Genomic DNA, 16,931 nt, shown 5'->3' with positions numbered 1-16,931 from the left:
TTATGGACTAGCACATACATATTAATTTTCATGAAGTTATATGTGCCCCATATATATCCAATTCTAATTACTGTACTTTAAAGTCTTCTATGTCCTCACTAATTTTTTTGTCTCCCAAGTTTATTAATTACCAAGAGCAGTATGGCAAAATCTACTGTGATGTTATTTTCTTCAATACTTCTGATAAAATTTCAATTTTTTGCTTTATATATTTGAAGATGGGTATCATATGTATATGATTTTAGAACTGTAATATATTTCTGGAAAAAATAAACATTTTATTATTATGAAGTAATTTCTTATCTCTAGTAATATATTTTATTATTCGTCTTTAATTTCCTTCAACTTTGGATACAATCTTTAAGAACAAGTAAAATGGAAAGAACATCTGCTCCACTAAATTTTTTAGATTGGATGTGAGAACCAATGAGATCAAATAAGATAAGGAATACAATAATCAGAAGCCACAATGCAAATGTAAGATATAATTCTGGAGAAAAATATTTTAATTCCACAGATTCAAAATCTTTTTGATAGTGCAAACTGCCATACATATCCACATCTATAAGACTAGGTAGGATCAAATGGGATTTGGGTATAAATGGTTTAAAAGCTCAATCATAGCCCAGTCATTGTCATACTGCTTTTAGGTGGTATTTCCTTACCATTAAGGCAACAGGTGGAAATACTAATAAAAGATGGTGATGATAGTGAAAAATTTTGGAAAGTGGCTGTTGACAGAGATCAAGTGGTTCTAGAACTCTAATTATATATTTGCTTACCTATCATTAGAAGCCACCACCTGTGTCTTTTGTGCTGCTGTCTCCAGCTCTAACAAATTAATACGTATTTAAAACTAATGTCCACATTTGACAGTATATTTCTACTTGTTTAACAGCTGCCAACAAGTGTTAGAGAACTATCTCCCTAGAATATATAGACAAAGGGGTTATTCTCATAACACATAATTTGCATTATGGAAAGTCAATTGATATTTTCAGAAGCTTTAAGAGGTTTCTCAAAAACCTCTTTAGCTTATAAGCATCTTGCCTTTAAAACAATAGATAAAAACAAAAAAATTATTTTCCCAGATCTAGCTGGACATAGATAAACTGTATAATGTTGTCTCATAAAACAAATATAGTCATAATTAATGCTCTTTATCCAATGCATAAAACTTGATGAATTAATGACCAACATATCCCAAACATATATGTCTAAGATGGTCATTTTAATGTAAAAGTGAAATTGAATGTTTAACCTGCCTTGATATTTGTGTACAACACCTTGTGAAATTCTGACCCAGGGGTTTAGGGCTCTGCTCTTAGCCCCATCTTCATATGCCACTTGCCTGGAAAAGAAGCAGTACAAACAAGTTTACCATACTGGAAGCTAATACGATTGAAACAGTGGTCTCAAAAAGGGGTAAAATAATAACAATAATCATATGGTTTAATTCTGCGGCAAGCATTAATGGTAAGCACCATGCATGCATTATTTCATTTGAAAGCACAACAACCCTATGGCAACGGTGATGCTATTCTCCCCATTGTGAATATGAGGAAATTGAAATTTAGAGAGATTAAGTAGTTTGAAGAAGGTTACAAAGCTAGTAGGTGATACATGGTATTTAAAATCTAGTCCTATGGAATTCAGAGACCATCTTTTTAACCACTACATCATGTATCATCATTATATACATAATGACATCACCTCATCTATTTGGAACTGATGTATCAGCAAGCTAAGAATACAGCTGAAAACACTAAGGAAAAAATAAAGGTTGCAACATACCAAAAGTTTAAGGGCTAAAATTTATGTACGGTACTCAGGAAATATTCATAAACTTGCCTTCAATATACATTTATTCTTACTTTATATACGATGCTGACTTGCTTGGTTATCTGAATACCATGTTTACAAAACAGAAGCAGCAAGAAAGGTGAGATGAGGAGCTTGCATGGGAGGTAATTGATGGAGCCATGAGGGCTGACAGCGGGAAAGTCCACAGGAAAAGTAATGTAAATAATAGGTTAAAACGTTCAGACTCAAGATTTAAGAACCTTTAATATGCAGTAAAGGAGCTCTGATCATCACAAAATGATAGCACTTTATTATGGCTTATATGTAATAAAGTCCTTATTTTATTAAGAAAACGTATACTTGTGCTCAACATGTTTTTGTTTTGTTTTTAAGATTTTATTTATTTATTTATTTATTTATTTATTTGTCAGACAGAGAGAGAGAGAGAGCACAATCAACAGGAGCAGCAGGCAGAGGGAAAAGCAGGCTCCCCACTGAGTAGGGAGCCTGATGAGGAACTTGATCCCAGGACCCTGGGATCATGACCTGATCCCAAGGCAGACGCTTAACTGACTGAGCCACCCAGGCATCACTTATGCTCTACATGTTTTATACGATGATAGATACATTTATGCTCAATGTGTTTTATACGATGATAGATACACTTATGCTTAACATGTTTTATATAATGATAGAGAAGGAGTTATCCTAGACTGATAAAAGAGCATCGGTATTTAAAGCAGTAAGGCCTACAGCATCTCAATACCTTGGAAATAGTAATAACATCTTAGTTTGCATTGATACTTCCTGGGACTTATGTTGTTTTCACACAAAGAATGCTTCATTTTAGAGCTAAAGAAACCAAGTTGTGAACATTTGACTCACTGTCCAAAATAATTCCCTAAAAGTTCTGAATGATAACAGTTTTACTATCCTTTCATTATTTTGGCAGATGAATGGTATAAATTTAAAAATAAGAACCCAAATAACTCAGGCATTAATTTGGGATTTATAACTCTTCATTTAGAACACATCCTGGCAACTGGTTGTAAGACAGCGGTGGAGTAGGAGGACCCGAGGCTCTCCCCGTCCCACAAATACAATTCGATAACTATGAAATCATCCTAAATACCCCAGAAATGGACCTGAAGACAGGGAAAATAAACCACACAACTAAACGTAGAGAAGAGGCCACACTGAAGAAGTTAGGAAGTGTGGCGATGGGCTTAGGGGAGAAATGGATCATGGCATTGCTGGAGGTGGGGAGCATGGTCGTAGCAAAGGGTGAAAGACAGATTAGTACACAGGGGAGCACACAGAGAAAAGGAATCCCTGAGCAAACGGCTTGGGAAGCAAGAGGGGTTTGCTTGAGTTCTTGCAACCAGTGGGAGTTAAAGTTTGGAGTTTTAAAGGTCAGCATCCTTGGTTCTGGGCTAGCTTAGAGGGCACGAAGGCTGCTATTTGAGAAAAGGCCAGCAAAGAGCCCAGAAACATACAGTATGAAAACAGTGATGTGAAGATTACCTGGGGCACACAGTGGGAGGTTATTCACTCATCTCAGAGCACATCCCAGAGAGACAGCATTCATGGAGAGGTTGCTTTGGGAACAAAGAAACTGGCAGTGCCATGTCCCTCTCTCACCCCTCAGGATAAAAACAGAGCCACCTGTGGGAACCAGCACAGCACTGACACTCACTACCTAACTTGCTTACCACCAAGCCCCACCTCCCTGCACTCTGCTGGAACTGCCCCTCCCAGTCATGCTTGACTCAGTCCCAGCACAGCAGCACTCCCCGCCCCCTCCCGGCAGAAGACCAGCCCAAAGCCCTATTCAAACCATCACCTGACCTGGAGTTTTGCAGAGCCTTGGATTCTGGTGGTGGTGGTGACAGGGCTCATTTCACAAACAGACCAGCACACACTTGGCTAAAACACACCACCTTCAGGCCAGGGACCAAACACTGCCCATAACAGGCAAAGAGAGCCACTGCAGATGGCTGGCCTAAAGGATAAAGTGGCCAGGACAAAATAGCAGAGCACACACAGCACACATTGGAGACAATCCTGGAAGCACCAGGCCCTAGAAAGCAGGGAGCACTACATTGCAGGGCACTACAAGGTCTCTTCTTTATAAGGCCATTACCCTCAAGAACAGGAGAGGTAGTTGACTTTCCTGACTTTCCTAACACACAGCAACAGGCACAGAGACTTAGACTAAATCAGAAGACAGAGAAATCTGTCTCCAGTGAAAGAACAGGACAAGGCCATGGCCAGAGATCTAAGTGAAACAGATATAAGTAACATGCCTGATAGAGAATTTAAAGTAATGATCGTTAGAATAGCCACTGGACTTCCAAAAAGAGTGGAAGACAGGAGTGAGACCCTTACCACAGAAATAAGGAATAACATAGCAGAGATAAAGGGCTCAAAAAGCAAAATGAGAAACACGCCTGATGGGATGAACAGCAGGCTGGAAGAGGCAGGGGAATGTAGAAACATCTAACATGCAAATCGATGTCAAAAGAAAGTGGGAGTAGCAATACTTACATCGCACGAAGTAGACTTTAAAACAAAGACTGTAACAAGAGACAGAGAAGGATACTATTAATAATAAGGGGACCAATCTAAGAAGATGTAACGATTGCAAATATTTATGTACCTAACATGTGAGCACCCAAATACACAAAACAATTAATAACAAACATAAAGGAAGTAATCAGTAATGATACAACAATACTAGGGGAACCTTAACAGCCCACTCACATCAACGGACAGATCATCGAAGCAGAAAATCAACCAGGAGACAGTGGCTTTGAATGACACGCTGAACAGATGGACTTAACAGATATATTCAGAACATTCCATCCTAAAACAGCAGAATACACATTCTTTTCAAGGGCACATGGAACATTCTCCAGAAGAGATCACGTATCATCAGCCCACAAAACAAGCCTCAACAAATTCAGAAGATGAAAGTCATTCCATGCATATTTTCTGACCACAAGGCTATGAAACTAGAAGTCAACCACAAGAAAAAAATCTGGAAAGACCACAAATACAAGGAAGTTAAATAACATGCTACTAAACAACAAATAGGTCAACCAGGAAATAAAACAAGAAAAAAAAAAAGCACACGGAAACAAAAGAAAATGAAATCACAATGATCAAAAATCTTTGGGATGCAGAAAAAGCAGCTCTAAGAGGAAAGTTTATAGCAAGACAGGCCTACCTCAAAAAGCATGAAAAATCTCAAACAACTTCACCTCACATCTAAAGAATCTAGGAAAAGAACACAAATGAAACCTAAAACAAGCAGAGGAAGGAAATAATAACTATTAGAGCAGAAATAAATAATATAGAACTTAAAAAAACAATAAAACAAATCAATGAAACCAAGAGCTGGTTCTTTGAAAACATCAATAAGATTGATAAACCTCTAGACAGACTTATCAAGAAAAAAGAAAAAGGACTCAAATAAATAAAATCACAAATGAGAGAAGAGAAATAATAATCAACATCACAGAAACACAATTATAAGAGAATATTAGGAGAAACTACATACCAACAAATTGGACAAGCTAGAAGAAATGGATAAAATCCTAGAAACATATAAACTACCAAAACAGAAACAAGAAGAAAATTTGGGTTGACCAACTGCCAACAATGAAATTGAAGCAGTAATTTAAAAAAACAAAAACAAAACAAAAACCTCCCAGCAAACAAAAGTCCAGTACCAGATGGCTTCACAGGCATACCCTACCAGACATTTAAAGAAGAGTTAATAGCTATTCTTCTCAAACTTCTCCAAAAAATAGAAAAGGAAACATCCAAATTCACTCTATGAGGTCAGAATTACCCTGATACCAAAACCAAATAAAGACACCACTAATAAAGAGAACTACAGGCCAATATCTCTGACAAATATAGATGCAAAAATTCTCAACAACATACTAGTAAACTGAATCCAACAATACATTTTAAAAATCATTCACCACAATCATGTGGGACTTATTCCTGGGTGCAAGGGCGATTCAACATTCACAAATCAACCAATATGACCCATCAAATCAATAAGAGAAAGGATAAGAACCATATGATCATTTCAATAGATGCAAAAAAAAGCATTTGACGAAGTATAACATCCATATAAAAGCCCTCAATGAGTAGGTTCAGAGAGAACATACCTCAGCGTAATAAAGGCCATATATGAAAAGCTCACAAACATCATCCTTAATGGGGAAAAAACTGAGAGCCTCTCCCCTAAGGTCATGAACAAGAGAAGGCTGTTCCCTTTCACCACTTTCATTCAACATAGTACTGGATGTCCTAGACATGGAAATAAGAAAACAAAAAGAAACAAAAGGCATCCAAATCCATAAGGAAGAAGTAAACCTTCCACTGTTTGTAGATGACATGATACTATATATAGAAAACCTGAAAGACTCCACCAAAAACCTGCTAGACCTGATAAATACAGTAAAGTTGCAGGATACAAAATCAATGTACAGAAATGTGTTGCATTTCTATACACTAATAATGAAGTAGCAGAAAGAGAAATTAAGAGTCCCATTTTCAATTGCACCAAAAATAAAGATACTTCAGAGTAAACCTAACCAAAGAGGTGAAAGGCCTGTACTCTTAAAACTATAAAACTGATGAGAGAAACTGAAGACAGCACAAAGAAATGGAAAGATATTATATGCTCATAGACTGGAAGAAAAGTATTGTTAAAATGTCTATACCACACAAAGCAACCTATACATTTAATGCAATCCCCATCAAAACACCACTTAGTGTTTTTCACAGAGCCAGAACAAGCCATCCTAAAATTTGTATGGACCACAAAAGATATTGTATAGCCAAAGCAATCTTGAAAAAGAAAAGCAAAGCTGAAGGCATCACAATTCCAGACTTCAATCTATATTACAAAGCTGTCATAATCAAAACAGTGTAGAACTGGCACAAAAATAGTTGCAGAGATCAGTAGAACAGCCCAGAAATAAACCTCCAACTATTTGATTAATTAATCTTTGATAAGGCAAGAAAAAATATCCAGTGGGAAAAGACAGTTTCATCAATAAATGGTGTTGGGAAAACTGGACAGCAACATGGAAAAGAATAAAATCGGACCATTTTAATCAAAATGGATTAAAGAACTAAATGTGAGACCTAAAACCATTAAAATCTTATAAAAGACACAGGCAGTAAGATCTCTGACGTTGGCTGAGCAACTTCTTTCTAGATGTGTCTCCTGGGACAAAGAAACAACAGCAAAATAAACTACTGGGACTTCATTGAAATAAAAAGCTTCTGTGCAGCAAAAGAAACAATCAACAAAATTAAAAGGCCACCTGTGGAATGGAAGAAGATTTTTGAAAATGACATAACTGATAAGGGGTTAGTATCCAAAATACATAAAGAACTTATAAAACTCAACACCCCCAAAGCAAATAATCCATTTTAAAAACTGGGCAGAAGACATGAACAGACATTTCTCCAAAAAGATGTACAGATGGCCAACACACACATGAAAAGATAGTCATTATCATTTACCATCAGGGAAATGCAAATCAAAACTACCAGGGGGTGAGATACCACCTCAAGTCTGTCAGAATGGCTAAAATCAATAACACAAGAAACAACAGGTGTTGGTGAGGAACGTGGAAAAAAAGGAACACTCTTGCGCTATTTGTGGGAATGCAAACTGTTGGTGCAGCCACTGTGGAAAATAGTATGGAGATTCCTCAAAGAGTTAAAAATAGAACTACCCTACAATCCAGCAATTTCACTACTAGGGATTTACCCGAAGAATACAAAAACATGTACCCCAAGGTTTATTGCAGCATTAGTTCTAATGGCCAAACCATGAAGGCAGTCCAACTGTCCGTCAACTGATGAATGGATAAAGAAAATATTGTGTGTACACACACACATGCGCGCGCGCGCGCACACACACACACACACACACACACACAATGGAATATTAGGCAGCCCATAAAAAGAATGAAACCTTGCCATTTGCAATGACATGGATGGAGCTAGAAAGTATAATGCTAAGTGAAATAAATCAGAGAAAGACAAAGACTATATTTCTTTCATATGTGGAATTTAAGAAACAAAACAAACAAGCACAGGGGAAAAAAGAAAGTGAGGCAGACTAAGAGACAGACTCAACTCTAGAGAACAAACTGCTGGTTACCAGATGGAAGGTGGGTGGGGAAGACAGGTGAAATAGGTGATGGGGATTAAGGAGGGCACTTGTGATGAGCCCTGGGTGTTGTATGGAAGCTTTGAACCACTATACCTGTACTAATGAGGTTGTACAGGTTGTACACCTGAAACTAATATAACATTGTATGTTAACTAACTGAAATTAAAATATAAACTTAAGAAGAAGAATGCATCCTGAAGTCTTAATTGTTGAGTGCAGCGCATCTTAATTTTCTTCTGGCCTGTCAGAAACTGAATCGTGGCAAAAGGGCCAAATATTGCTGTAGAGGAAAAAAATATGACCACCAGCTAGGAAATTTTCCCACTTTATAATTTAAATGCTTCTGTTTCAGATGTGTCCACGACTAACATGATACTAAATGTCTGCCACATACTTTCCTAGGGAGCTATGCTGTGGCTAGCATATGCTCCCTTGATACAGATGTCCTATGAAGTTCTAAATGGCAGAACTGCCTCAGGCATGTCTAACTTTGAAGAGCTGAGGTTGAAACAATGCATAGAACTAGGGTTTCTTATTTAAAGACTTAAAAAAAGAAAGAAAAGGAAAACATAACAAGAAGATGACTAGGTATTTTCTTTTTCTCCCAAAATTATTTTTAAGGATTATTATTTAGTGCTTTTAACACATTTTTTATTATCACACAATAATCATTTATTCACATGACAAGGATGTGAGCTGGAAATCAAGGCTAATATGTGGAACAGGTTTTGAAAGAATACAGTGTCCTAAGCCTTCTTAGATGCTAGAAGGGGGCTGAATGCTCATTTTGTACGTAGTAGGTGACAAGCAGTCAAATAGAATCACAATCAGGCACTATGCCCAATGAGACCATGAGAGTTAGGAAATAAAAATATTCAGTCTGGAAAAAATGCAAATCAAACATCTCAGATGAAAATGCTCTTTCCTAAAAATTAATTTTTAAAGGAGGATATTTCCTGTAGAAACATGGAACCACAAGAAAGAAAGCCATCTCTTCATGGCAATTTGTTGATTGCAAAATGTGACGTACGTTTTCTGTTTAATTTGATGGGGGAGCCAGTGTTCCAGCCTGGTTTGGGATTTAACATGGTCCCAATTTATGAGGTATCAGATTCGTTGAAAGGCTTGAAGGAAACGGAGTATCTGGTTCAAAGATAATGTTATGCTATGAGCTACTGTGGTCTCATGTCGTCTCTTTGGTTATCATTGAAATTCTAAAAGAAAGAGGTTAGTAAATTTTTTTTAAATTGTAAGATCTATACCCAGAAAACTTCAGAAATGCTCACTTTGGGAAGGAGAAAAAAGATTCACACCTCGGAATATAATTTCTCCATAGCTGGGAATATTCTGAGTATTGTTTTCTGAGGTCATTTCACTCATTAGGGAAAAAAATAGGTCTTCTGATCCTTTAGGGTATCAACTGTCAAAGCAAAACTTTATACAGAATACAGAAAAATGTGTATTTGTATAAATCTAGGAAAGGGATCATACTGAATAATTATCTAAGTTATCCTCCTCACCACTAAATCTTTTCCAAAGTTCCTAAGTTTCTACTTGAAGAGATGTGCTTCAACTCCTTTTTATGCTGACTTCTGGTCTGACCACAGTCTAAGGAGTTGAAGAAAAATGCAAGAAAAAGTAAGCAAAGGGACTAGCTGATGCTTAAGCTGAAAAATCCAAAGGCCCAAACGGTTTATACTTACTGTATTAGGTAGTATAATATGTAATAACAATGTCTTAGCTACAAGAACAAGGTTTAATTAGAAGACCTTAGGAAAGGGGCACCTGGGTGGCTCAGTGGGTTAAAGTCTCTGCCTTCAGCTCAGGTCATGATCCCAGGGTCCTGGGATAGAGCCCCGCATTGAGCTGTCTGCTCAGCAGGGAGCCTGCTTCCCTTCCTCTCTCTGCCTGCCTCTCTGCCTACATGTGATCTCTGTCTGTCAAATAAACAAATAAGAATCTTAAAAAAAAAAGAAGAAGAAGAAGAAGAAGACCTTAGGAAGTTTTACTTTATAAAGTTCCAATAGATTTCAAAATTATTTTTAAAAGTATAGCAATAGGAAGCTTCAACAATCACTCTGGCAAATCACTTTAGTTCAACTTGAATATCCCCTAAACTATAATTTATTATTTAACCAGGAATACAAGAAAATGTTTGTTTCATGGTGATTTTATTGAAATAATTAGAAGAGATCGATTGTTCAAAATGAAAATAAATCCGGAAATTTGCTTGCAATCTCATATTTGAAAATAAGTACAGATTTACCATTTTCATTTAAAATTTGCCATTTTCATTTAAAAAAATTTACCATTTTCATTTAAAAAAATATTCTGTGAGGAAAGGATAGTAATGCTTGGGAAACGTGATGTCTCTGGGTAATTTTTCAAAATAAAATGTTTTTGTTCAAAGATTTTAAGATAGAAAAAATAAGCCAACTAATTCTGAAGAAATCAGGTTTAAGTTAAAACAGTTTTTAATTAATTTATCAAAATTCATTCTGTGAAATCAGCAGCATAGATCAAACCAGTGATAGGTTAAATGCCCACAATGTATCAGACCAGCAATTTTAATATTCTAACGATTTTATGAGACTTAGATAAATGTTCTGTTCAGATAAAAGGAATTAGAACTGACCAAACCACTGTGGTTGCCTACTTTTAGCCCAGTTTCTTGTGGGGCTACAGAGGAAAAAGTACCTAGCTATCTTAACTATTGAAGACAACACAGTTTACAAAGTAACATCGTGCTTTGGTTTCCAGTGAGTTCCCTAGTGATTCTCTCCATTACTCTTACTTGAAAAATCTGCAACAGGACTGCATGAAGGAAGAAACAAAAGCATGACTACCTGTTTGTCTCCAGGACCCTGAGTGGGTGATGAGTGGTAGAGATTGTGTCACCAAAATCCATATTTTCCCTCTACCTTTTGAGATGAAGTATTACCATCTATCAACACAGTTAATCCTTTTTGATCTTCCTTTTAATTCTAGTTTTCACTGAGTCAGCTTCTTTTGGGGTGGTGGATCTGGGGCCCTTTGTTGTCATATGGGTTAGCCGATAGGAGAGAATGTGGCTTCTCAATCCCCAAAGCAATGGGCTGTGCCCCACAGGAGGGGAGAGGAAAGCTCTGCTCCGTTGTCTGGGGACCAGAGCCTCTATCACTGGACAGTGGAGTGCGGCAGCCTTGCTCAGTGCCCACATACATCTCAGGTTCATTTCTCCATGATGTCCGTTGTACTGAGCCTATAAGGAAGGAAAAAGAAACCTGAGGATTCACATCATTCAAAATGTCTGGCAAGAGACACCCAAATAACAGTGACTGGAGGGTAGGCCCAAAAGACGAGAGAGACACAGAATCAACCCATTCTCAGACTACATGGACCCAATTTCTAAAAAATTCGTCTTGGTTGCATGAGATGATTCAAAGGCAATGCTACCTGACATTCCTCTTTGACTTTCTCTGTGTACTTCTCTCCCCTTCTGGGAGCCTTGGGAACAGAGCTCAGGTTTCCAATGCATTTACCTGCCTAGCCCCTAGCGTGGTACTCTGCCCGCAACATGATGCTAACTTAACCTGCACCAGCTCCTGTTGGCTGAAGTCAATGAATATGGTTCCATGGATCCACCACTAGCACAGCCTGTGTTTTAATGGGTTTTCCAGGAGCAGGGAAGGACTCGGCTCAGAGCCAATCTCGATCTTTTATCTCATTTTCCTTTCTCTTTCCCTACTTTGGATCTCTCACCTCATGCATTTTATGAGACAGCTGGCCATGATTGGGCTGTGATCACTCAAATTGGGAGACAGTTTTATGAATGGCTCACAGAGAGTGAGTCAAACTGTAGTAGAGTGAGCAAAAAGGGAGATATTCTAATCTTTTCCTGTGTACTCAGCTAACCAAGTCCTTAGTTATTTTCTGAGTTTATTTTCTGGTCCAATCATTGTGCTGCTGGTTAACTGGAAAAATTATATGTACCTCTATACTGAATTACTTTTGTAATAAAGAATTATGTGCTTTTAGCTCTTCAAGAAAAATACGTAACTATAAGATATACATTCTATTACTTTCTAATAATGTTAGTATTAACAACAAAACCCAAGCAACTTTTGAAAATGCCAAATGTTTTTGTTATGCAGGTAACAACACTGGTAACAGTTTACATATAAAATTTTATCAATTCTTAAGTGTACCCTAATATCTAAGGCCTTCATCAAGGAAAAAAAGTTCTACTGAATTTGGGTTACATGGCAATATACATAGGAGACAGATGTGAATGAGTTTTTCAAAACTAGAATCCTACATTCTCTCTGTAAGGAAATCTGAAGAGGAGAGTAGGGTAACAAGCATATATTTTTTAAAGATTTTATTTATTTATTTGACAGAGACACAGCGAGAGAGGGAACACAAGCAGGGGGAGTGGAATGGGGAGAAGCAGGCTTCCTGCAGAGCTGGGAGCCCAATGTGGGGCTCAATCCCAGGACCCCAGGATCATGACCTGAGCCGAAGGCAGATGCTTAACAGTCTGAGCCACCCAGGTGCCCCAGTAACAAGCATATTCACAAAAGTCAAACATCAGAAAATATAAGCAGAGCTGAAGCCCCTCTCAGCAGAGAAACTGGTATTTTGTTTTGCTTTGTTTTGTTTTTAAGATTTTATTTATTTGTCACAGAGAGAGGGAGACAGAGGGGGAACATAAGCAGGGGGAGAGGCAGGTTCCTTGCTCAGCCAGGAGCCCAATGCAGGACTCGATCCCAGGACCCTGGGACCATGACCTGAGCCAAAGGCAGATGCTTAATCGACAGAGCCAGCCAGGCATCCAGAGAAACCGTGTTTTGTGGGTTCAATGTTTCTTCAAAACTTTCTAACAGCTTATAATTCAAAACGTGTTCAACTTTGTCCTCTGAGTTATGAAATAAAACTGACATTTGAGCCCCATGCCCAAGATGTTTATCATCATCGTGCAACTCTTGGCAAAAGTATTATGTTGAAAAGTATCTAATTCCGGGGCGCCTGGGTGGCTCAGTGGGTTAAGCCGCTGCCTTCGGCTCAGGTCATGATCTCGGGGTCCTGGGATCGAGTCCCGCATCGGGCTCTCTGCTCAGCAGGGAGCCTGCTTCCCTCTCTCTCTCTCTCTCTCTGCCTGCCTCTCTGTCTGCTTGTGATCTCTCTCTGTCAAATAAATAAATAAAATCTAAATAAATAAATAAATAAATAAATAAAATCTTTAAAAAAAAAAAAAGTATCTAATTCCAATTCCACCTGAGGCAGATTGAGTCCCAGAGCAGCCTGAGAACCCGGGATGATTTTATGGACCCTCTCCCAGTAGCCTGCATGGACTTCACAGATGACTCAGGCATCTGGCTGAGGGCTAGCCCCTGATAAGATGTGAAAACTCCCAAATCCCCAGGAGGACCCCTAGATCAACTTAAATTCACAGGAACCTTCCTACTAGAACATGGAACACATTTTCTTAAAGCCATTTACAATTTCACCAGAACTATACCTACAGCTACCAATACAGATCCCAAAGACTGACCACAAAACCCCACCGAATTCAAAAGAAAGAGTCACTCATTGTGTGCTTGCCCAAAGTGACCTAGCAGACTGCTGTGCAACCAGATTTTTGAGGAAACAAGGTCACTTCGTGCACAATAAGAATTCAATCCAAATGCATCTCTCCAAGGCTCTGAGGCATTTCAATACAGCCCAGCCACTCGCATAGCTCATACATAGTTTAACTATTATGTCTGCACTTCCGTGAGACTTGGAAAAACATTCAGGATCCAGATAAAGACAGCCACTCACCTGGCTCCAGAGAGGAGAACTGGCTAACATCTGCCGCCTCACCATCCTTGAGGGTCACGGGTTGACTTCCATTCCTGAGATTTTGGTGTTCCTTTATCACCACAAACTGCAGAGAACACAAGGGAGGGAAGGAGAGAGAGGACATTGCTATAATTCATCAATGATCTCAACATACATGGAACCAAAGTTTATAGCTTCATTATGTTCATTGTATGGAAGGTGAAAGCTGAAAGGAAGGCCCTGTCAAATTTCTCTCTCTTCCTAATGAAAGATTCTGTTTTCAATTAGGAGCCTTATGTTGATAAAGGCAAATGGGCACTATCAATACTTAACTGGAGAATCTATTCTAATTCTAGAATCCCAACTTTTGGGTCATGGATCCCAACAATAACACCATTTTACTTTAAGCATTCCAAGAATCCCTTAGATTCCCTAATTCTAAGCATTGCCCCAAGGCCAGACAAATAAGATCTCATATATGTATATGCTCCAACTTTTCAAATATGTGTGTGTGTTTAGTTAATGAAGTTCATTTAAGCATGCTACCAAGTTCTTGGTAAATTTGGGGTTCTTAATGGGTCATAATAACTAATAGCAGAACTACTATTTGCAGGGATCCTCAAAATGCTTTTTCATAGTTGAACACCTTGGAAACAAGAATTCTAAAAGGCAGGCCCAGAAAGATTCAGCAATTCTCTTTGGTCAAAAAATTAATTATTTTTGTCCTTATTGTACTACCTGCAATTGTTTGGGCACTTGCAATGCAGGCTGACCAGAGTTCACTGGCTCTCACTCACACTAGATAGATTTGATATTAAAATAGACCAATAAAAAAAATAGATCAATGCTATAAGTTAACTCATGCCCTTGGACAAAGAGTGCAATTTGCAAAGTCCTTCCTCACCAATCAGTAACCCAGCAGAGGGGTTGCCCCAAGATTTTGCTGATCATGCTCTCTGTTGGTTCAGAGATGGCCCCTCCCCAGGAGGAGCCTATAACTCAGAAGTACAATAAGAAAAATGGAATAGAAAAAGAAAAAGAAAAAAAAACCTCCCTGCTCATATTTCTCTTTGAGAAAAGTATAGGAAGAATAACGACTGGAGTCAATTAGGAAGAGAAATGTTGGCGAATCCCATGAACATGTGTTTTCATTTTCTTATTTTCCACAATGCTAATTATCCTTCACTGCTTTCTCTCCCTTAGTGGCCTCCCTGCAGCAACATATTGCCAAATCAATACACAATCCACTGTTTCAGGGCACATACCCATTATTTCTGACTAAAGTCAAAATCCAGCCCTCTGCACTGCAAATTTTCCAGCCACATGTTTTTCTGCCAGAAGAACCGAGGTCCTAGAATCCTAGGCTGAGATGGGGAAGGCAGCTGATGGAACCAGATTTGGTTCTGCTGCTTCTCCTGCTGGTTCAGATGCTTGGCTGTCTCCCACTCCCACTGGTATCTGCAGTAGCAGCTTATGTGGATGACAGTTACGGTGGACCATTATGATGGCTAGGGGGACTGAGCTCAGCAGCCCGAGGCCTTCTGCCACAGCTCTGAGCCAACAAGCTGCTAATGACAGTGGCAACTGTTTTTGGTTTTTTAAAAACTAGATACAGATTGTTTCTCCCTCCTTTCCATGATTTCAATACCATGAATTAAACTTGCTACTCAAAACCTGAATGAAACACCCTATCGGCCGATAGGTGCAGTATAGGTCATGTAGAAGTCCACAGTCATGAGGGCTCAAAGAACTGAGGACATTCTTTAGGTAAGTCCATCCAGGAGCACACATTTAGGGGATCCAAAGATACAGAAGGGATCTCAGATGTCCTGTAATCCAAACCCTTCATTGTCCTGAAGAAGAAACAGTGACTTGCTGAAGATTAAGATGGCCAATGAAGAGGAGGGTCAGGCTAGACTTCACATTTCTTATTTGATTTTTGTATTTTAAGTTTTTGTAGTTTAAGTTTCAGCCAGAAAACAAGTATACGCTGATGCCTACAAGAGGTGGGATCAGGGATGACCTGCTAGGCAGAAGCATGGCCCTGGGGCAGCTACTCTCTGGGAAAGCACAGTGAGTGCAGGCGGGGGTGGGGGAGGGGAAGTGGTGTGGGAAGGAGACAAACACTGCCTCTGTCCCTCCAAAACAGCTCCCTAAGAACCTTTTCCCTATTAGCCCACAGGTTTCAATCCCCATGGATCTGCCATATATTCCAGCCTCTTGTGCAATACATGCCGCACATAATACCAGCGGCATGCACTGAACCACTCAAGTTGTCCCTGACAGGTGTCTGGAAATGGAAATCCCAACAGTTTCAAGGGAGCTTAGCCTAGCTCGAGCTAGCCCTATTCGGTTTCAAGATCAGTTACTGAAGTGGGTAATTTATGAAGCATTTTGAACTTCCCAATCACTGTGCTTTTTGGCAAATGTATAGGTTTGCCAGATAAAATACAAGACACCCAGTTAAATTTGAATTTAAATTTCAGCCTTCACTGAAAGTATGAATTTAACTAGGCATCCTGTATTTTTATTTGCTACATCTGGCAACTATTTGCTGCTGAAATTTAGACATTTAAAATGTATGTGAAGAAAAGAAATCTTAAGAAAATTAGAGCATCTACTGTATTTCAATAAAATAAATTAATGAACAAACAAACAGCTATAGGAGAAATCACAAGGGGAAGAAAACGGAAAGAAAGATAGAACATAATCTTGGGCTTTTAAGTCATCCATTTGAAAGAGACTACCTAAAAATTGGGAAAGACTTTTCACATAACCCATAAAAATGGAAATTATAAGAAGAAACTACAGGATGGAAAAAAAATAATGAGAAAAAATGAACTGGTGTCCATATGAAGTCAATTTTTTGCTTCATGTACTTTGGTCACATTACCCAAGGCTGGGGACAGGAGGCCATCCTAGCCTGGCTGTCTGTAGGCCTGCTACTGCTACCTTCTCTGCTCGACTCTTCATAAGGATTCTTTAAATTTTTTGATGGCAGCTTCTTAGTCCTGCAATAAAGCCAAAATGTGAGACAATTTCAAAACAAAACACAACCAGTAGCCCACTCAGTGATGGTCAAGGACAACTGCTTTTGCTACTGAAATGTAGGTAC

General features: G+C 38.6%; 1 protein-coding gene and 1 long non-coding RNA gene across 4 annotated transcripts in view; both read right to left on the bottom strand.

The window, feature by feature from the left end:
• Nucleotides 1-316: 316 nt before the first annotated feature.
• LOC125093283 (uncharacterized) lies at nt 317-4,687 on the bottom strand. The gene is made up of 2 exons (XR_007125196.1): nt 3,328-4,687; nt 317-1,351 (listed from the first exon to the last, which is right to left on the bottom strand). It is a non-coding gene; the product is annotated as an uncharacterized LOC125093283 (long non-coding RNA).
• A 5,297-nt stretch (nt 4,688-9,984) lies between these two features.
• Nucleotides 9,985-16,931, bottom strand: part of EGF (epidermal growth factor) — a 108,599-nt gene continuing 101,652 nt past the window's right edge. For 2 of the 3 annotated variants that reach the window (XM_047718212.1, XM_047718213.1), the window contains 3 exons: nt 16,710-16,827; nt 13,817-13,922; nt 9,985-11,255 (listed from right to left, as the gene is read on the bottom strand). In XM_047718212.1, coding sequence (XP_047574168.1) covers nt 11,014-11,255; nt 13,817-13,922; nt 16,710-16,827 — 466 coding nt within the window. In that variant the 3' untranslated portion in view covers nt 9,985-11,013. The remainder of the gene's footprint in view (nt 11,256-13,816; nt 13,923-16,709; nt 16,828-16,931) is intronic. The other variant, XM_047718214.1, reaches the window with a different exon arrangement.

This window comes from Lutra lutra, chromosome 2, assembly GCF_902655055.1.
Source record: "Lutra lutra chromosome 2, mLutLut1.2, whole genome shotgun sequence".
Taxonomy (NCBI): Eukaryota; Metazoa; Chordata; class Mammalia; order Carnivora; family Mustelidae; genus Lutra; species Lutra lutra.
Note: the sequence above shows the minus strand (reverse complement) of the source record. Positions and strands in the feature narration are given on the sequence as shown.